The sequence below is a fragment of the Montipora foliosa genome, chromosome 3 (assembly GCF_036669935.1).
Source record: "Montipora foliosa isolate CH-2021 chromosome 3, ASM3666993v2, whole genome shotgun sequence".
In the NCBI taxonomy this organism is placed as follows: Eukaryota; Metazoa; Cnidaria; class Anthozoa; order Scleractinia; family Acroporidae; genus Montipora; species Montipora foliosa.
Genome location: NC_090871.1, coordinates 27,418,290 through 27,440,428, shown reverse-complemented (window position 1 = coordinate 27,440,428; position 22,139 = coordinate 27,418,290). Strand labels below are relative to the sequence as shown.

The 22,139-nt window shown below is 46.5% G+C and overlaps 1 protein-coding gene and 1 pseudogene across 1 annotated transcript; one reads left to right on the top strand and one right to left on the bottom strand.

Moving 5' to 3' along the window:
• The first annotated feature begins 7,535 nt into the window (after positions 1 to 7,535).
• Positions 7,536 to 11,726, top strand: LOC137995497 (uncharacterized). The gene has a single exon (XM_068841037.1). The coding sequence runs from the start codon at positions 7,536 to 7,538 to the stop codon at positions 11,724 to 11,726; it is 4,191 nt and encodes a 1,396-aa protein (XP_068697138.1).
• Positions 11,727 to 12,596: 870 nt separating this feature from the next.
• LOC137994688 (BTB/POZ domain-containing protein 6-like) lies at positions 12,597 to 15,289 on the bottom strand (annotated as a pseudogene).
• Positions 15,290 to 22,139: the final 6,850 nt, after the last annotated feature.

Here is a 22,139-nt window from a genome sequence, read left to right as displayed (position 1 = left end):
GTAGTCCAGGATCCCCGTTTGCCCATTGGGATCCCTCGGACTATCAACGTGCCTTGGCAGAGTACCGACGACGACAAGCTCCTTCCACACCTTCCAGTCCCGGATCACCGTTTGACCAGTTTCAATTTGAACGCAATCCCTCCGAGTATCAAAGGGAATTGCAAACGTACCGTCAACAGCAACAACGACGGAGAGCTAAAGAACGCGCGGCTCGTCGACGTCGAAGACAAGGAGGACGGGCTTTGGTTTTGAGTGAACGACTCGAGACCGCTCGACACATTCCTCTAGGAACCCGTTCGTTTTCTGAACCCAGGATGACGTCTGCCCCAGCCGGTGTAGGGAGCAGGACACCGCGTACGTCCCCGGCCGGTGTGGGGAACACCATTCCCAACATGACTCCCAGAAACAGTCCGGCCGGCGTCGGAACACGAACCCCCAACAGTACGATTCAAGAGTTTTTGGAAACGTTGGATCAAGGTCGTGTACCGACACCCGAACCCAATGTCTTGTTGGAAGAACTGGGTCTTGGTACCGGGGGATTAGAGACCGATGGGTTTGTAGCCCAACGACAACTCATGATGCGTTCTCTTTTGGACGGGAGTATCCCCGTCGCTCAGAGAACCCAGATCCAAAGAGACTATAACATCTCCGACCAAGATTTACAAGATTTTGCCGCCAGTGGTCCTTCCAATCGTCCTACCACTGGAGGGAAACGCCCGCGTCCCACGACCGGAGGGAAACGCCCGCGTCAACGTCCTCTTCCAGCAGGTTCTCCTGCAGGTTCTCGTCGTCGAGGTAGCGGTGGCGGTGGTGGTGGTGGTGGTGGTGGCGGCGGAGGAGGCGGTGGCGGAGGAGGCGGCTCTCCTGGCGGAGGAGGCTCTCCTGGCGGAGGAGGTTCTCCTGGAGGGAGTCGCCGTGGAGGTCGACGACGTTTGAATCAGGACGGACTTCGTCGTCAAATGGATTTGTTATCTCAAGACGCCCGTCAACGAACGGATGGACGTCGTATCCGGAACATTACCCATACCAACACCGTGACCACAGTCTACGAAGATGGTGGCACGCCCACGGTCCGACGCACCTCTTCCCGACTCAGTAACCCATAAAAGGACATGCGCAACGCCACGATGTCAATCATGCCCAAGACCAAACGGCGACGACGGAGACGAGCCCCACAACGTGGACGCGGTCTCCTGGCGGTCCTAGGCAAGGCCGCGGCTGCCGGGTACACATTAGGAAAAGACAAGAGGTATAAAAGGATGGGTGCCAAAGGAGTCACTGGTCACTATGAAGCACCCAAGTATAATTATGGCATGATGAAACGGATTCTCCAACGAAAACCTTGGGCGCGAAAAATGGTGATGGATCGAATGATGCGTGGGGATCCACGTCCTTTGAGGGGACTATAAAAGGATAGTCCACATCATTCCATATGTCTACCATGGCACGTCAACGTGGTGGTAGTCTTTGGTGGGGCCCGAGACGGGTACGCCAACGTCGACGTATGATGGCACCCGTATGGATGCAACGAGGCGGTAACCTGGTGATGATCCCAGTGTCACAGCCCCAACGAAAAGGACGTCGTCGCCGCCGTCGACGAAAACGACGCTCACTTCGTGTATAAAAAGAAATTCGTCTCTTCCTCTGGATCGAATATCATGTCGTGGCGTATCCAGCGACAACGTCCGTTCCTACGGAGTGTTTTGAAAGAAGCCGATCATCAAACACGTCGAGCACGACTTCAAGCTGCCAATGCCGATCAAATCAATGCCGTGAGTGAACTGGTGATGAATGCTCTGCGAGGGAACATTCCCATCTCGTCCAAGACGGTAGGACGCCTTCGACCCTACGAAAAGGTCATGGAAGACATGGCCCGCCGTAAACATTCTATTAAAAAGCGACGTCAGATCATGATGAATCAAACGGGTCGAGGTCTGTGGCAAGGATTGAACACCGTCTGTGAACGGTGTCTATGTCCGCGATGAAAGCGTGTCGTCATCGGATTCCAGGAAGCGTTCGTGCCCAAACACCCTATCTGGGTTGGTTTCTACGAGATCTGACCCGACTGTCGGGAGAGGACCGTTTACGAAAACTCTACAATGCCGTGGATCAAAAGATCGAAGCCATCAGTCAATTGGCTCGAGAGATTGTCAAGGGGCGTCTGCCTTTGTCCAAGCACACCCTACTCAAGATTACCGAGACCCCACGAGATCGAAGAGTGTTACGGGCCATCAGTCGTTCGAGTTATACCATAAAAGCCCGACGAAGGATGATGCGCCGACATTTTCATCGAACTCGATTCTGGGTCGGATTGCATACGGCGTATCATCATTGTGTCAAGGATCATCTACAACATGGACGATGGTTGGTGTGATAACACGTGGACGCAAGGACCTCGTTCGTTCTGTGCCCTACAGGATCAGATACGGGGGCTTCGGCATCGTGTCCGAGAACAATGCGACATTGTCCGTCAATTGACCGATCAGTTGCAAGAACGCAATCAGAACTTGGAGCTTGCCGAACAAAAGATGGGGGTCTTGCAAGAACAAGTCTGCGAATTGAATCGACATTTGGAACGCGAACGCTACGAGAAACAGAACCTCTACTATAAAACCAGGGAAAGACGCGACGATCTCAATACTTCACGATGAGTGAAGTGGAGACCATTCCAGGATTTGAAAACAAAGTCTTGATCGATCCTCAACGACTGCGTCAACTCGAAGACGTGTACAAGGAACGTCTGACCGAAAACCTGCCTTTGGCCAAAGCCGCTCGTATTGCCGCCAAACAAGAAGCCGTTCTCATGTCGGATCAGATTCCTCCAGGTATCAAAAATACCTTGGCCACCTCTCTGGCCGACCAAAAGAAACGGTGGACCAAAGCCGTACGACAACCTATTGGGTTCGGACCGGATGCCGACGACGAACGCGATGCCGAAGCCGAAGCCTATGCGCAAGGACCCTTACACTCCATGTTGACGCAGTTGGTCAAGAAGAAGAAAAAGACAACACCCGAGACCACGCCCTCGGCACCCCCTAAAGCTAAAAAACGACTTCGATTCATCACTCAACCTAAAGCAGCCCCACCCAAAAAGAAGAAGAAAAGGTCACCCCCCAAGACACCGGTTCCCTCCGTCGACTGGGGACAGCTTCCGTTTCAAGGAGATCCCAGGATGATGGGGAGTAGTGTGGCCGACTACATGGAGAGGACCGCTCAATCGGTCAAGAAAAAAATTCGTAAGAAGACAGGTCGCCGACGTCCGACCGAAACAGATAAATTGCAACGCCCACCCGGTTGGTTGGATTTCGATAAGAAACTCAAACGACGTTTGGATGGCGAGGACTACTAAGAGACGCCAGCGACGACGACGACGTCAGCGAGGTGGCAAATTTGACGTGCAGAAGGCTTTGTCCAAGACCGGGATCGAGTTTCATTGGCCTGGTTATCAGTACATGGGTCCTGGCACCAAACTGGCCAAACGACTCAAACGAGGGGATCCTGGCATCAATCGTTTGGACAAGATTGCCAAGACCCACGACATGGATTATGCCAAGGCCAGAAACTTACAGGACAAGTGGAAAGCCGACGACAAGATGATTCGGGCTATCAGTAACCTCCCAGGCAAAAAGAAGAAGACGGAGAAAGTGGTCAAGAAAATCATGCAAATGAAACGTAAACTCAAACTTTAATTGGTTAACATTTTTCAACGAAATTTACGATTGAATATTCTTGTCCGACGACGGTAAGGACCGTAAATGTCAATAAAAGGTACAAAATAAAAATGTCCCGTCTTCTGATTCTTCTTGATCTGTTTTTCCGGGTGCCACAGGGGTTGTCTCCGATAACGCCAGGCTTCACGAAGGGCCTGTCCTGTTGCACAACAAATCAGACTACCAAACAGCATGACAGCTCTCAGGTGACGCCGTGCAGGGGGTAATTGGAACTGCAATGAAAATGAAAATGTCCATCAGATCCTCGTCTCATACGATGGTAACGAAGACGCCATATCTCTGCACATCTCCATGGCTTTCTCAACCAGGCTTGGGTAGGACAACATTCATGTAACTGAGGCTGAAACAGGGTCTGGATCTGGAACGAAATAAGTCAAGATAAACAGGAACAGTAGGGAGGTCCCAGACTATGATAACGTCTTGTCCGTACCACTAAATGTCCTTCGGTATTCTGATAAACAAAATGTCCCTCCTCGTTACGGACCATCACCTGACGACGCCATACAGGTGGATCCAAATAATAAAGGGCCACGCCTCGGTCCTCGTCATCATACTCCTCCAAATCCTCATCGTAAGGATCCTCCAAATCCTCATCCTCCAAATCGTACTCATCGTACATCCTCATCCTTATCACACGTAAATAAAATGTTCCGATGCCTGTGATCGGGTCCGATCCTGTATAATTATAAAATCCGTATCGTGCCACGACCGCATTGATGATGGTCAGTTTCTGGACGGTCGTATAACTTTCTCCATCACACATCGCACAATAGTACTCTCCGTATCCGTACACCCTTCGTACGTAATCAGGGGTCTTGGTCAGGATGCACTAAAACATAAACAAAGAAAGTCCTGTCAAACGTTCTTCCAGTAACATGAATCGAACCTCGGGCGTATAGGGCCGTCTCTCGTGCACATGAAAGCGACCACTCCACGTACAAAAACATCGGTCGGCACGGACCATAATCTACGAAAAATCCACAGTACATCGAGGTGTTAGTTCCCATAAAACGCGCATCTGATAACGATCATCATTCCACACGAGGGTATAAGATCTCTCGACCGCAGACGATTTTTCCCTACGACGTTTGTAGGTCCCCTGGCAATGTCGTGCATGTTCCTGTGGTGCTATGTTCGTTCGTTGGTCATTGAGTCGATCAAGACAATACATGCATGTAATGGGTCCATACGAACAACAAGGTGAATCCCAAAACGTAAACCCATCCCCATTGGCGAACACCGTCATGAACTAAAAAAGAATCAATTAACGGCGCCATTAATTTGTTGTCGATTGATTTCGTCTTTGATATCTGTCCAGACTCGGAAATAAACAAGCTCTTGTTTGGAGGTACGAGGTCCACTGTACGATCCTAAAGTAGGCAGACTGCACCAAGTCTAAACAGAAAAATTCACGTTAATAGGAGAATCGACTATCGGCGACGACGGCGACGGCGAATACGACCATGAGTACCGACCGCCCTCCATAACTCCGCTATAATGTCTAGTTCTTTTTCCGTCCAACCCCTCTGGGATGAAAAGCGAGTACATGGGCGTCTACACCAAGTCTAATGAAAAAAACAACAAAACAGTCACCATCGTCTCTGAGGACAGCATGCACACCAACACCAACACATGGTCGTATTCTGAAAAACGTAACATAGGTTATCGACGGCTGTATATCGTAACGAGTCCAGAAGACGGATCCCAAAAATCCACATCAATCCTCTTCCACAACTCCGCCGTAATGTCCATCTCTTTTTTCGTCCAACCCAGTTCGTAGGAATAACGAGTAAACTGATTCAGACGACACCACATCTAATAATAAAGAGAACGAAACGTCATATTCAATATCTCGTCCCAAAAGAGACCCGTGCCCCTAAGACGAAAGCAATAAGAAGTACACGATCCGTATCCATAAGAAGTACAACGTCCAGGCGGAGCCAAGTCTGGAAAGATGGACGAAAACCAAAGCCACTGTCAATTAAAAAAGAATCAACGGTCACGGTTACTGTAACCGTAATAAGGTTCAAACTCAATATAAGTAGATCGGCGACCCCCCGAATAACAACGACGACGTCCGTAGGAGACTTCCGACCCGTCACATCGACAACGAATGAGACACCCGTAACACAGGCAACCAAAATAGTTGAGGTCCAGTCGTTTCAAACAGTGAATGCACGTGGCGGCAGTCTCCGTACAACGTTGAGGACACACCCACTTGATCCAAGTCCATCGATCCTTCGCCCTCGGTGGATAGCCACTCAGTGGATAACCTCTGGTTCTATGTTCCTCCACCACCATCTATTAACAAAAAGAACCTATCTTAGAATCTCATTCAAGTAACGTCGTCTCCATCGAAGCTGCTTCATCGTTCTCGGAGGACGTGCCCGTCGCCACATCCAACAACCATTCCTCCATACCCATCTCGATAGCCTCTCATCCCCGAACGTATCCTCAAATTGACAAATCACCTACGAAAGAAAAACGACCTATCTTAGAATCTCAGTCAAATAACACCGCCTCCATCGACGCTGCTCCTCCGTTCTCAGGGGTCGTCTCCGTCGCCACACCCAACGATCCTCTCTCCATATCCATCTCGAAATCCTCTCATCTAATGTTTGTTCCAATTGACAAATCACCTACAATAAAGCAAAAAACTGGGTCCAACTATACCCCTGACACAAATAACACCAGTCCCCCAAATCATGACGACACGGTGGAAACCCATAACCAACGTCACAGGTGCAAATCAAACATCCCGGACGACGGTACGAATGGTATGAAAGCGCACAATTACAGTCCCATTGTCTACACGTCAGTTCCACATAACTGCAACGACATTCCCATTCGACCCAATGATGGTCCGCCTCCGACCTAGTGACTACCATGACCTACAACAAAACACCGACAATGAGGAGATCGAAACGGCATACACAAAAGACCTCTCCGGAAGACGGGCCATCGACACCAACGACACACGACCATCCCTTCTGGACGACGAGACCGAAACCTGCCCGTACAATACCGATACCCCGGACAACCCATCATGCCCAAAAGACAATACCGACATTTCATGCGTCGGCTTCCCGCAGGATTACCCCCAGGGGGAAACCGTCGGCACGGTCCGCATTCAAAGACGATAGTCGATTCTCCTACGTACGTCGCCGTCATCTAAAAGACATCAAATAAAATAAACGAATCTATCAGATTCGCTTCGATTTCCACCCAATACAAATACCCGGTACGTACCGTGCCATGTTGAGCGCAACGTGGTAGACGGAGTAACTCTTCGTGAATGGGGTTCCAACGTTCCCTCCGGTCCTTCTCTCGTTCCTTCTCCTCCTCTCGATCTCGAACCTTCAATACATGCTGACGTACTTCGGGAGGCAACAGGTCCCAATACGAAGCCTCGTTTCGGGTCGCCGGGGTCTTCTTGGTAATCCGGCCTTCTTTTCGCCAACGACCATTCTCTTGCTTGACCCAAACCTCTTGCTCATACTCTGGGTCTTGCTCCACCTCCATAGTACGTCTGGCGACTGCCATCTCCAGTGCACGTCTCTTGGGTTCGGATGCCATGACTTTTTCTGAGACTCCTCACTCGATCGAACTACTTAACAGGAATCGTTCCACCAATCCCCGGGCTCCTAAGGGGTCACATGATTCTCTGGGGGGATACCCCCCCATCCCCCCAGGAGACCTATCTCGCTCCGGATTGGTCCATCTAGGGTACACGTCAAGGTCGTTCAAGGTGACTCTTTCTCTATAAAAGACACACCGTCTTCTTCAAACAAAAAACATCTCATCATGGATAGCGATAGTGATAGTGATTTGGTTGAAGCACTCGACGAGTTTGAACAAATTGGAGGTGCTGCTCCAGGACGTTTCGTCTTTGAAAGACTCCCTGTGGTCGAACGGCGTAGTGTTCGTCTCGGTGTTCGTGAACGCGTCTTTCAACTTCGCCCTCGACAGATCGGAGCGTTCATCCCCCGACAACGTCTCACCGATGCCCTCGTGCAAGGTCTTCGTACCGCTCTAGATGACTTAATCAACGATCAAGACATTCCCGATGGCGATCGCATTTACATCGCTCTAGCCTCCAATCGTATCGCCAATGCCTACAACGGTTGGGGACTACGGGCCGGAGAATGGCGCGCTCAAGGTCCACGCGTGGATGCTTTACTTGGGAATCTTTCCCACATGCTCAACTCGAACGAACAATTTGAAATGGACGATTCCTTCACCCTCTCCTTCGTTCACGTACGCGGGGCTCCCACCGGTTCCGGTTACAAAAGAAAACATTTACCAGGGCATCAAGCGTCGACGCGTCTCAGAGAATTCAAGCGCTGTGTCTTACGCGTTCCACAAGATGACCAGAATCTATGCTGTCCACGCGCCATCGCTCTCGCTCGAGGGGTCCATCAACATCGAGACGATCCTCGACGTCGCCGACAATGGACCCAATGGAACCATCGTCGCATGACACGAGCGGCTCAAGAACTTCTAGAGGAAGTCGGTCTTCCTCCTCAACCCTGCGGTCCCGAACAACTTCAACAACTCGTCACCGCTCCCAGTCTTCAAGACTACACCCTCGTGGTCGTAGATGCCAACCGCGCTTATGCTTGTTTTGCTTACGGCCGCGGGGACACGTTGTTAGGACTCTTACACGAAGACGGTCATTACGATGCCCTGTCTTCCTTACCCGGATTCTTTGGCCAAGATTACTTTTGCAGTCAGTGTTTCCAAGCCTACCATCATTTGGGTCAGCACGCCTGTCGTAACAATCGACATCATTGTGGCGCCTGCTTGCAAAACGGATGCCCTGATTATACCGAGGCCTACCGACAGTACCGCTCGGCTCAGACACCCTGTATTCTCTGTGGACGTTCTTTCTACGGAGACACGTGTCTCCAAACCCATCGGACCAAGACCCACGCCGGTCAACCCGAGGATCCTGAACATCCTTCCGTCTGTGCCACCCGTCGTCAGTGTAAAGAATGTCACCACACGTTACGTGGTCTCAAAGAGATCCGAACTCATCGGTGCGGGTATCGGAAATGTTCGTGCTGCAAGAACGACGTCGACGTCCATGCCCATCGATGTTTCTTACAAGTCGAAAAGACTCCCGCCGAAGAACGACGCTTGACAAGGCAGCGACTCTCCTTCCAAAGGATCCTGAGTCAGGGACTGGCGCCTCTCTTAGAAAACGAGGCCGCTGGCTTGCACGCTTTCCTGGCGGGCGATAACGAGGACGACGACGACGACGACGAGGAGGAGGAGGAACCGCCCTTGCACGTTTTCTTTGACATTGAGAGCATGCAAGTCGAGGGACGTCACGTGCCCAATCTGGTGGTGGCCGAAACAGAAGACGACGACGATCCTCCCGTGTCGTTCCAAGGAGATGACTGTCTCTTTCACTTTCTGGAATGGTTAGAAACACTCACCGAAAACGGAATGCGACCCCTAACAGTCATCGCTCACAATTTCAAAGGGTATGACAGTTATCCCATCATCGATGAACTCCACCGGCAAAAGAGAAACCTGGACCAAATACGAAACGGTGGGAAAGTCCTCCAACTCACCTACCCTCATGAACAGACCACCATACGCTTCATCGATTCGCTCTCCTTCTTCCAGATGCCGCTGAGCGATTTCCCCAAAACGTTCGGGCTCACCGAACTCAAGAAAGGATACTTTCCACATCTGTTCAATACCCCCGAACATCAAACGTATGTAGGACGACTTCCCTACAAAGCCTTCTACATGCCCGACGGCATGTCCGTCAAGAAACGTCGCGATTTCGATACCTGGTACGACGACCAAGCAGCACGAGAAGTCGTCTTTGATTTCCAAGCCGAACTCTTAGCCTACTGCCAATCGGACGTGAAACTCTTGAAACAAGGATGTCTCACGTTCATGCGGGATTTTCAAGCACGCGCTGAATTCAATCCCTTTGAACAAATGACGGTCGCCTCTGCCTGCAATCGCTACTTGCGTATGCACTGTATGGAAGAAGAGACCATTGCTTCCGAACCTCTCTTAGGATGGCGAGGCCGTGTCAATCATTCCCAAGCCTCCATGGAATGGTTGACGTGGTGCGAACACCATCTACGACAACGAGCCTACCTGGCCCTCTCGCCGGAAGACCACGAGAACCACGAAGCCCTAGCTCGTGCCTACGGACAGTACGACGCTTATCATCCCTTGCATCGCCAACGTATCCAGCATGCTCGGAACGAGGGCGAGTACCGCATTCCCGGTACCCGATACACGGTCGACGGTTACGATGCCGATACCAAGACTGTTTACGAATTCTGCGGGTGTTTCTGGCACGGATGTCGGACCTGTCATCCCCAACGCACCGACGTGCATCCGACCTTACTCGATCGCACCATGGACGAGGTCCGTGCTCTCGTCGACAAGAAACGTACATTCCTCATCAACCGTGGGTACCAAGTCGTCACCATGTGGGAATGCACCTGGAACGCTCTCAAACAAACCAACCAGGACATCATGGCCTTTCTAGCCGGTCAACACCTCCAAGCCCCCCTGGAACCACGCGACGCTTTTTACGGAGGTCGGACCAATGCCGTACGTCTCTACGCGCACGTCGACGAGGAGAAGGAGGAAGAAATCCGATACGACGATTACACGTCCTTGTATCCTTGGGTCAACAAGTACGGCACCTATCCCTTGGGACATCCCACCTTCCTCTACGAACCCGACACCACCGATCTCTCGCCTTATTTTGGTTTGGCCAAATGCACCGTCCTTCCACCCCAACGTCTCTACCATCCCGTGTTGCCTTACCGCAGTCACGACAAACTCACGTTTCCCTTATGTCGTACCTGCGTCGAAGAGAACATTTCCAAACCTCTTTTGGAAAAGACACATGCCTGTCATCATACGGACGAAGAACGTGTTCTCGTGGGTACTTGGTGCACCCCCGAACTCGATGTGGCTGTACAGAAAGGTTACGTCATTCAACACGTCCACGAAGTATGGCATTTCGATCAGCAACGCACGGGACTTTTCCAATCCTACGTGAACACGTGGCTCCAAATCAAAGAAGAAGCCAGCGGTTGGCCCGAAGGATGTACCACCCCTGATCAGAAACAAGCTCACGTCGATGCCTACTATGCTCGGGAAGGCATTCGTCTCGATCCCACCAAGATTGAAAAGAACCCTGGACTCCGAGCCCTGGCTAAGATGATGCTCAACTCCATGTGGGGCAAGTTTGGGCAACGGATCAACAAGACTCAGGTCCGAGAATTCACCGAACCTCAATCGTTCATCGAGTTCCTCGACAGCGATCAACACGATGTCCGTTACGTCAGTTCCCTCACCGAAGACCGGGTCGAAGTCCATTACAAACTCCAAACGCACGATGTGTTGCCTTCACCCAACCTCAACATCTTCATAGCCGCCTTCACCACCTGTCATGCCCGACTCCGTCTCTATCGAGCCCTCGATCATCTCGGTGAACGCGTCCTCTACTTCGACACCGACTCAGTCGTCTATCTCCATCGTCCTGGCGACCCGCCCTTGGATCCTCCACGAGGCGCCTATCTCGGTGACTTCAAGGACGAATTGGATGCGGGCGATCACATTGTGGAATTCTGCTCGGGCGGTCCCAAGAACTACGGTTACAAGACCAAGAACGGTCACGTCGTATGCAAGGTCCGCGGTTTCTCCCTCAACGTCGAAGGGATGACTCAATTGAATTACGATGTCTTGCGTCAAAACACTCTGGATGAATTGCATCGTCCGCTAGACCGACCGCGTACCACTCGTGTCACGCAATCTCACACCATTCAAAGAAATGCCAAGACCTACACCTTGGAAACCCAGCCTTCTCACAAAGACTACCGACTCGTCTACTCCAAACGGGTCCTGGATCCCACGACAGCCCAGACCTACCCTTACGGTTACGAACGGTTCACCGAAGAGGATCTGGATCTCGCTCAAGTTTTAGCGGACCTATTTAGGGACGAGTAGACACCAGGTCTCCTCACACGTTCCCGCTTGTAAATAATAAGTTTGTTATCATTAAACCGTTTTAATTCGAGAAAAATCACCTCTGGTCTCCTTCATGTTCCCCCCGGATCTCGGTCCACATTCCAATCATACTTTCTGTGATGTCCCCCAATTATGACGTCACATGGACTTTGACCCACCGTCTCAACCAATCCTGTTCACGTGTGCACGTGATAATGGCGGACCCCCAAAATTTCCACCAATCAGAAGCCTCGTTGTATCGGGATCAACCAATCAGAACGCTTGTTTCAAAACCGGTCTATATTCCCCCATAGTACTACTCAAGTTCTATTTTAAAAAGCGATTATATCGGAACTTGCGATAGATACCCTAATTAATAAACATGTTTTTGAGCAGTTTAGTTGGTCTAGATTAATTGGTCTAAAGAGCGAATATCACCACCTGGACATTTTTTTCGAACATGAATCTTTTATTGGCTTCATTGCTGGATCATGCCCAAAGGAAAACTTAGAGTTCCACCTTCTATCTCTATTTTCGGCGCCGTATTTTTCAGTTTCATTAAGTTATTCCGCCACTTTTATTATTGAAGTGGTGGAGATACCAGGGTATTGGCAGTTTTGTTTACGTTGATGATAGTCTTGCATGACTTCAAGCGAACTGAGTCAGCGACTAAAGAAAACTACGTCGTCATCAGGTCAGATTTCGCCCTTCGCAGGCTTCTTAGTCAACGCAAAAAAAATCTGAACAGAATAATAGAGAGTTTTGACAAAACATTCTGCTCTTAATGTCTTTTTTTTTTGCACCGTAACGAAGTTCAGTAATAGTTGGAACACTGATGAAGTTGATAAGTTGAAGTTGGAGTGAATTTTATTTATCCCTTATCTCTGCTTGAAGCTCAGTACATCTACTGATCTTACAATTCGTGTCTACAGCGGAATACTCTGACATTTACAACCATGCAAGTGTCTTTAGAAGAAAAATGTAACAATTAACCGTTAAACAAACGTGATATGATATAACTTTGCTGGGAACTAGGCAGGTGCATTATCTTACAAGATAAAGAAATTATAAATTTTTCATTCAACAAACCAATTGAAGACAGGAAATTGATTTAGTGGATAACTGTGCTTGTAATACAAGACGTGAACGGGCAGGTGTAGGGGGTGCGCACCATTCCCTGACATGACCTACGGTTTTTTAATACAACTGCCATTCTGCCCAATAAAAAAGTTACCATTCAGCTACGTCATTCTTTAGTGGCGCACCCCCTCCTAAGAAAAATCCTGGATCCGCCCCTGACGTGATTGGCAACATAAATAGGTTCTAGAAAAAGCAAATACCCAACTTGTGTACAACCTATAAGTGAATTGGTGATATAGCTGTGAATGCTTCGGAGAAATAAACGGATGAGTTAAACTTATTAATTATGATTTATTAAGGATATAATCACCTCCACTAGCAGCTAGAGAAAGAATTCAGAATAACTTTGAAGAAATTCAAATTTCTTTTGAAAGCTTATTTTGTTCAGTCATGAATTGAGTGTCGAAAAATCTACAGTGCTTGGCCTAAAAAATGGTGAGGTAGTCTGATTTAGCACCTTAACTTCATCATTTTTGAGCGACTTTTTTAAAAATTAAGTGTCAGTACTTGCATTATTTAACCCACCTAGCCCACTTGTAGGCTTTTTAAGAGCGAGTTGTTGGTTTTCATATACAGGCCGAATAATGTAATGAATAATGTGATTCATGGTACTTTCTATACACGTCACACTTTGTCATTTTTGCTAATGATTGATAGTTTGAAAACGCTGTTTTATGACTGCCAGATGTAGCGGAACAAGCAATTAAAAAAAATCTTACAAAGAAAACACAAATCGGGGAAATTGACCATAGGAAGGCGATGTTCCGTTACCGAGATGTCTACTTTCCTTGAATGTAAACTGCACGCCAGACACGTCAACCAAAGAAAGGCCGTTGTCTCCCTTGTCAGAGTTGGGCCCAGAGATTAGTGCTTCGATTTGATAATCTGTCTTTCTTCACATCAAGTGGCGTGTCAAAAACAATTTCAAATCCAAAGTAAATACCAACTTTGTATTCCATTACCTGTGACCTAAAGCTATCCGTCTTGGTTTTAACAGTAGATTGGCTGTGAAGATCCTTAATCACTAATTTAACGTGATATTCGTTGTTCATACTGCCAAATAAACACATTCCATGCAACTTGATGTTGTTATTCACGCTAAAAATAAGACAGTCCTTTGCGGTGCATCTGTAAACAAAAGCGGTCTGACTTAGGACGTTAAATCTATCACAAGTGCGAAACACAGGGGATAAACCTGACCGCTTTGTCTCTGGAAATCCCACTGGGGTGGCCCCCAATGCTGAATTAAAGAACTTAACGAGGTTGATTACTTCGTCTGGAGTTAGGATATTTTTGCGTCAACGACAACGGTTGCAAATTCTTGTTCTTTCATCAAGGGAAAGCGGATTTTTTTTACTACTGCTTCACCAAGAATCCCTCTTTTTGCTTCACCATTCGCTTCTAAGCCTTGCATTTTGCATTGCTTTGTCGCCCACAAGTGAACAGCTTTAAACAGGTCGATCTCTTTCATGGTAAGAGTGTCTCTTGAGATGATTGCCTCTAGGAAGGAGCGTTGAATTGTCGCAAATCCATCTGACGTCACGACTTCTTCCGACTGTGTGTCGATCACTTTCCAACATCGATCTACCAAGGCTTTGTCGTCGTACTTTTCAGCCAATGGAAGGATGCTGAGAACATTTGATGGATGTAAATTACTTTGCACATATTCGCTTCATTGATCAACCAGTGAAGGCACCATGTATTTCTTCGCCAAATAAAGACCTCCATAACATTGCTTCCGCTTAAATTCACTTTATCGCTGTACATGAAACGAAACAACTCCAGCAGACTGTTGTATTCACAGTCAGGCAGTTCAATGCAGCCACTAGTTTCCGCTAGCTCACCGTAAAACATGGCTTCAAACACAGGACTACTAATCGACAACACAAACTTGTGAGCTGGAATAACTTGCTTACTTTCACTTTCGCCATCGCTGTCAGATTTACGAACCACAAACTTCACATCGCTGAAAAGATCGTTGTTCAGCATAAACTTGGTTCGTTCTCGGATTGTGGGCCTCTTTGTTTGCCAGTTTTCTGGGGAAGACATCTTTGTCTTTATAGGCAATTTAGAAATAGTTTCGATATTTCGCTTCCTCTTTTGTGTCCGTCAAGCCGATACTTGGCAGCGTGAAGGGTGTACAGAAATTTCAGCTGAGACACGCGTCACGCTAGTACTATGCCTCTTGTGATGCATGGATGCTTCCTGATGAACAGTCCATTCATTGTTATGTGATTGCTATGCTGTGAAACGTGAAGAGATTATTAAGTCCATAATTAAACCCAGACAAGAGTAAGAAATGAGCAACTCGCTGATTAAAATAACTACTGAACAACAGAAATAACGGACGTCAAAATACTGATAGAAAGCGCTTTACAGACTATCAGGTTTCCCAAGTTGTCAATGCTCTAGCAAAACCGCCATGTTGGAATCAGTAAACTTATTTACATCCCTATATTATTCGAAATTACACAAAATTTTCGGCAATTTAAGAGAGATGCTACGCGCGAGTGAGCAGTGAAGCAGTGCGTGGAGGTCTCCTATTGCGTATTGCGTATAAAGGTATGGACAATATAAATTGATTAATCGATTCTGCCAATCTGAGAGAGCTTGGCTGTGAAAGCTGCCAGCTGGTAATACTATTGACGCAATGCTGGTGGTGAGAGGCTGTTCCACTCTGCATCGCTTTGTTAAGCTACTGAGCAATACCGTGTAGGAAGACCTTTATACAGCAATGATCAGAAGCGGGTTGCTGACCAGCGGTTTTCGTTAAAACAATGGTTTGATGGGGGTGCTCAGTCTCGCGGGCTCAGAAAACCTCGTTGTGGTCATTGTTATTTAAGGTTTTTCTACCATGTAATGATATTAATGCATACGGGGGGGGGGGGGGGGGGAGGGAATGGACTCCCATATAAAAAGGACGGGGGTGCTCGTCAGAAATTTGAAAAGAACCCCTAAGAGGTACCAAGATCCTGTCCGTTGGGCGTGGCATAATTTTTTTTTCACACCGGCCTAAGACAAAATTAGACAAAATTAAAAAACAGTTAATTATCAAATGTCTCGTGTCATGATTTTTCGGCTCAATACCCTAAAGAGTACCGCTAAAGCTCCCGCTGTGGACCTTTTGAGGCTGAACACCCTAAAAGGTACTAAAGCCGCTTTTTTTACTCCTAAAAGGTACGACGAGCACCCCCGTCCATTTTATATGGAAGTGCTCCCTTCCCCACCGCCTTGCCCCATCAACCTCTACCCGACTATTCGAAAGGTAATAAGAAAGAGTTTTATCAGCGTTTTATACCTCACTAGGACAGGCTTCGATTAAAAATAACATTTCAAGTAATTTTGTTTTGCATGAGGAACTTGATTGAGTCCGCATGAATTTCGCTGTCTTCCGTTTACCTTCACTTGGTGAAAGAAGTCTCCATAGCCAAATTGAAGGTCAAACACATTTTTCTACGCATTTAAAGGTAATACATAATAATGAAATTGAACGGTAACTCTTGGCCAGAGTGGGGTCTTCATTTTGTGAACAGAACAGATCCAACTTCTACTGATCAGGAAATTTCCCCAATGACAGTGTTAGGTTGAGAAGAGGGAAGAGGGATCGGATAATATTAGACGCAGTTTCCTTTCACGATCTGCCGGGGATGTTGTCGGGACTAATGGCTTGGTTCACCTCGATATAACTTACCGCTTTTATTACCTCTGATGTTGTGAGTTTAAGTAATGGTCCGGCTAAGAAGCAGGCAGCCCAGCGGCAAAAGTACTTAGAAGCTGCGAAATATTAATTTTTAATTTCACTCCAATCGAGGCATCTGATTGGCTAATATCGGAAAATGTCGAAAAAAGATGAGAAAAAAATGAAAAAAAAGCCTTTTTTGGATTTCTTCTTCCCCATGCCCTTGATCTCTGTCTCTCGGCCAAATTTGGGCATTGTTCTATGCGCCAATCAAATGGCGCATAGAATCTTGCCGATATTTACAAACATAGTTTTTGAAGGCATAATGATTTGTTCTACGAAACAGAATCTAATTTTTTAGACGGCAAGTCGATTACATTTTTCATTGAAATTCAAATTTCGCGCTTTTAGCTGCTTACACCAATGGGAACAGCCGAACTTAATTTGATTAAAAATGTTGGCACATTTTAACTAACCGACGCTATTGCCGCGGGCTATTGTTTTTCTGCCTGCTTCTTAGCCGGACCATTACTTAATTTTAATGAAATGACCATCAAGCATTACAGATGCCCCTTGAGGGGATTTAATAGTATCACTAGTTTACCTAAATAATAGAAAACCTGCCGAGGGGAAGGGAGATGTTCAAGTATGCTTGCGGTAATTTAACGATGGTTCGTGCGTGGAATTGAAGGGAGACTTTAGTAGGTCTTGAGCAGGGATTGTACAAAACATGGACAATTACCCCCCCCCCCCCCTCCCACCCACCAACTGGACCCCACTTGATAAAAGAAAAACAATGGTTAGAGGATACGAGCATTTACGTTTGACTTGGTTTTAATAAGCGCCAAATACTATGCTTCATGTTACTGGATGAAATTATATACTTTACCCTTGAGTAAACTCTGAATCATAAGTAAGAGCGATCTGTTTGATTTAAGGACGGTGCCTACTATTGTTATTGTGCATAGGTTCTGCACATCTCGAGATACTGGGTCTCCTGTGGGTGGTGAATATTAACACAGAGATTTTTTTGCACGGATTAAAACGATGCGGAAAAAAGCAGAATTTAGAAAGTGCTCTTTGTATCCAAAAAAAAATCGGGACTAATCCTGCATTTTTCAGAGATAAGTAAGCTTCGATTTGCATAAGAACGCCATACATTGCTTTGTATTTTAAAGCTTTCCAACAATATAACACTTGTTAAGATCTTACGGACATTCATAACCCCTTTGAATTCAGTAAGCGCCGTCGTTAAAAAGGTAAGATCTGTTCAAAATAACTACGCATCGTTTCTGACGAAGTAGTAAAAGGACTGAAGAAAGTAAAGGAAATCGAGTAACTTTGGCATCGACCATGTTTATTATTTCCGAGTTCAGGTCAACTTCTTTTTCACAGCAAGCAAAAGTACTGTAATACAAAATGAGAAAGACTTGCGAATCACCAAATTCAGCTTCACAGTGGTCAACACTAACTAACAGCCTGATTCAGTGCCTGTCCTTTGAGATGCCTTTCACGCACCACAAAAGTTCACAAAAGTCAAGCTCTATCTGGTAGCCTGAGTATCAGACTTTCCTTAGAAGGCGGAGAGGGAAATGAAAGTCTGACACAGAGTCTTTCAATTGAGCCCTCATTCCCCATAACAACACTAGCCAATGAAAATCACTTCCGGTCACCCAACTGTCAAATGTGTCAACTGCCATTTGGCCGGATTTTGTAAATAAACTTTTCCACCGATGATGGGCAAGGTTTGTATAGTTTGTCGTGAAAGTCTACTCACAAAATACCGTAATGGCAGTTGTGCTGCTACGGTGCTGCTGTACTGTGGGACTACAAAAAAAGAGTTTTCGGGTACTTTGAATGGAAAACCAGTCATAGTTAGTCAAAATTAATTTAGGCACTACAGCCTGTTGTTGGTCGTTATCACCAACGCCCTATGTGTAATAAGTGCACCCGAAAGATTGTTAATTGTTTCAAGCTTTTTACCGAGTTACAACAAGTCTTTTCGGCTGCTTCTGTTGGAAAAATATCGGAGGAAGTTTTAAGTGGACAGCTTATAGCAGTACTTCGTGTCAAGGGCTAACGCCCGGGCCCTCATCGAAAATGACTCAATTTGGAGAAAACCCTGTTGTCAATGAAGAAATAAGCCATTTTATGAACATTCCAACGGACCGTTTTTTAACACCAGTTGTGAAGGTGAAAAGCAAAGTCGGGATGAAATACATGTAGTAAAAACAAACAAGTGCTAATACTGGTGTTATCGGTGCTTTTAAACTCGTGGCTGCCTAGATCTAACTATGTTTACCGAATGTTAACACTCTTCTAACGCCGGGAAGGTTAGAGAGCTGCTTGCTTCATTCGGTTCAGGCCTTGTCACGGTTTTGGAAGCCATCTTGACGGGTAGTCAAACGTGTCTGAAATAGCAGTGTTTCTATGGGAATCTGCGCAGGGAGGGAGAGGTGAGCATGTCAGATGCCTTCGGTTACTAATCTTTATGAGATAGAATTCAAGTCAAACTTCAACTTACAGGTAAGTCTGGTTTATGTTTCCAATTCTATCTCATAAACTGTAACCTCCGGTACTGATATGAAGTCTTCAAAGCGTGTGAGGACTCTATGAGGAGCCCAAAACACCAACCAAACACCAAGATTACAATGTCTTAATATACTCATTTTATTCTACAACTTACGTCTAGACTACCAATTACTTCTAAACAATCCATGAACAAAGTTTGAAACGCATTGCTGATATGACTACCAAGAAACAAACACACACTCATCTTGAGACTTTTCCTGGTAACTATCGCTTACATTAGGTCGTAGGAAAGTATTGTTGTAACGCTAATAACAAGGCTAGTATTAACGGGAGTTCCTTCAAGGCCAGTGCGAGTCTCTCAAATTGCAGCCTTTGCTGCATATCCCAAATACCATAATGCCTATTTAAGGGTGGCTTACTCCCAAAGGCACCTTTCAAAAAAACGATGAACAACTGGATGTTGGCCAATTAAGGTATTCTCAGCGCTAATCATACGAGACAAAGCTGATCTAGCAGTGATCAGTGCCGAACGACATAGATGGAAACTCGGTATAGGGAAGTTTTGTTTACAAACATTGCTCTTGTTATTCAAATGTGCCAACCGCAGGAACAAAAGACCTTTTGTTTCGACAACCAGTGAGGTTCTGGTTGGCACATTAATTGCAATAGGTGACGTCAGCGATATCATCCCCATATAAGAACTCTAAAACAAGTGCTAGATCGATCCGGGGAGAGTGCAGGGCACTCCCTCTGACTCTGACAGAATACAGCCCATTTTAAAAAAAAGATAAACGCTGTACTGTGTCTGAGTAGAAAGACACCAGGGTAACGTATTCAGAAAAGCATCACTTTTCATAGAGTACCCAGATAATGAGCCGTGCAATCAGCTTGAGCTGATTTTGCACTCTGCGCGTGCTATTGGCGGACGGGCGGAGCAGCGGCTGGCTGCCTGGAGTCCAGACCAAAGGACGCTGACCCATCATTTGTAGTACTCAAATATACTAAGCCTGAGTGGCGCATGCTGGCACCACTAGGATGCCTCCACCTTAACCAAACATTTGGGAAATAGGATTACTGTGCAGCGATTCCTGCTCCCATGACTGAAAGAAACGTTAGTTGCACAGGTAATGCCCCGGCCACTAGCACTCGCATCAGTTTGAAACATATAAACCACCAGTGGATGACCAGTGTAACGAAACGCCTGGTAGACATTGTTCAGCTTACATTTGTAGCTCAGTGCCCTAGCTAAGCAAAATAAAGACACAAGGGCATCATAACCCTTTGTATTATGGGCCAAGGCTTGAAGTTTATCTCGTCTTAAATAACGGTAACATAATTTCCAAATTGAACTCCTGGTAGTGAAGACAATACCTTTCCGATAACCTGAACAACGAAGTGAATAGTAAATTCCTTCATACTGAGAGCTTCTGAACACAAGAATTTCAGTTTTCCTTTCTTTTATCGGATAGTTACATCCCTCATCAAGTCAGAATCTAGAGTGAGAACCAAAAAAGTGATTCCCTTTGTGGGGGTCAAAACAGTTTTAATGATAATTGGACTGACTCTCACATAGCGTGAAAGCAACCAAGAACATCCTTTCCCTGCAAATATAGAAAAAAAGTACCAGAGAAACATACTCACATAAAGTCCCTTACGCCTAAGGACCACCAGGGAATGTTTCATAACCTTCGTGAAAATCCCCGGGAACACAGAAGTCAAACTCATGGGTAAGGACTTAAATTCATAGAGCTGCTCATTCTAAGAAACTTCAAGTAAGGAATTTCCTGTGCTCTAAGGCAACGGGACAAGCATAATAGACAAGTTTAAAAAACTAAGAGGGCCAAATAAGCTCCCCACGGGGTAAGCAAAATGAGGACTGCGTTGACTGCATCCAAATTAAAGTGCCGAAGCGAAGAGCTGCATTGCAGTTCTCAAAATAAAAAATAGATCTCAGCGAACCATCCACCCAATTTGTTAAAATAGGCGCCAAGGATTCCCCTAGAAAAGCGGATCAAATTCAAAGACAATAGCTTTTGTTTGGTGTTGCAAATATTGCCTTAAAAGGACGTTTTGAAACAATAGCCTTAGCCCCTAAATAAAGACTCATTAATTCACGAGGGAAATTCAAAATCGCCGATTGCCACATCAGCGGGAAATTTGAATATTCGGAGAGAGGATACTGATGTCAAACTCCACTCGGGGGAGGGGGTTGGGGTTACATTTTGTTTGAGCCGGGTCATTGGATAGTAAGGGAGGGACGGTCAAGACAGCGAATGCCGTGGGATAAGTTTAATCCCGAGATGATTCATTTTAGTTGACCGGAGAAACAAGATGGCGTATAAAAATCCAAGCATGAATTTTGAAATCTTAACTTGACACCTTCATCAAAACTTTGCGTATAAAAACAACGTTGTTCTAACCAAGGTTTACAAGGCTAAAATAAGGCGTCTTTGGAAAAGACTTACAATCCGAGAATTCAGCAGAATTCCGTTACAAGTCAGCTAAATAAAGTCCAGGCTCCTTACATAGTGTGAGATTCACATGTACGAGCAAGTAATTTCACTTTTCGTTTCACTGCACATGCTCGAAAAGATGCAAAAGCCCTTCCCTGTACTCGTACCCGTCTCTACCATATCATGCTGACACGCAATTTTGCCCTCCCCTCTACCCTGAAACAGCTTCCCTGACTCGCCGATATTCTTCGGATGGCAAGGAATCGACTTCGTCAACTTCTGACAAAATTCCGTTGCCGCGCCGGCTCCAAACAATAGGGTATTGTGCATAGGTGTGATATGGAATTTGATCAGGAACAACAGGTCATTTCTTGATACGATGCAGCGATCGCGGACCACACCAAGTTCCTCTCGCTTGAAAAACGTCCTTAGACATACCAAACTGCTGATGAACATTAAAAATGCTTCCCCCGAGAGAAGCTATCCTCAGAAGGATCATCTGTAAAGTTTATGTGACAACGTTCTACATAGTCTAAGATTTCTGGATTTGAGGTGACCTTCAGCTACTCAGAAAAAGCAATTTTCAGTCTGTTCCGCCATTAAGGGTGC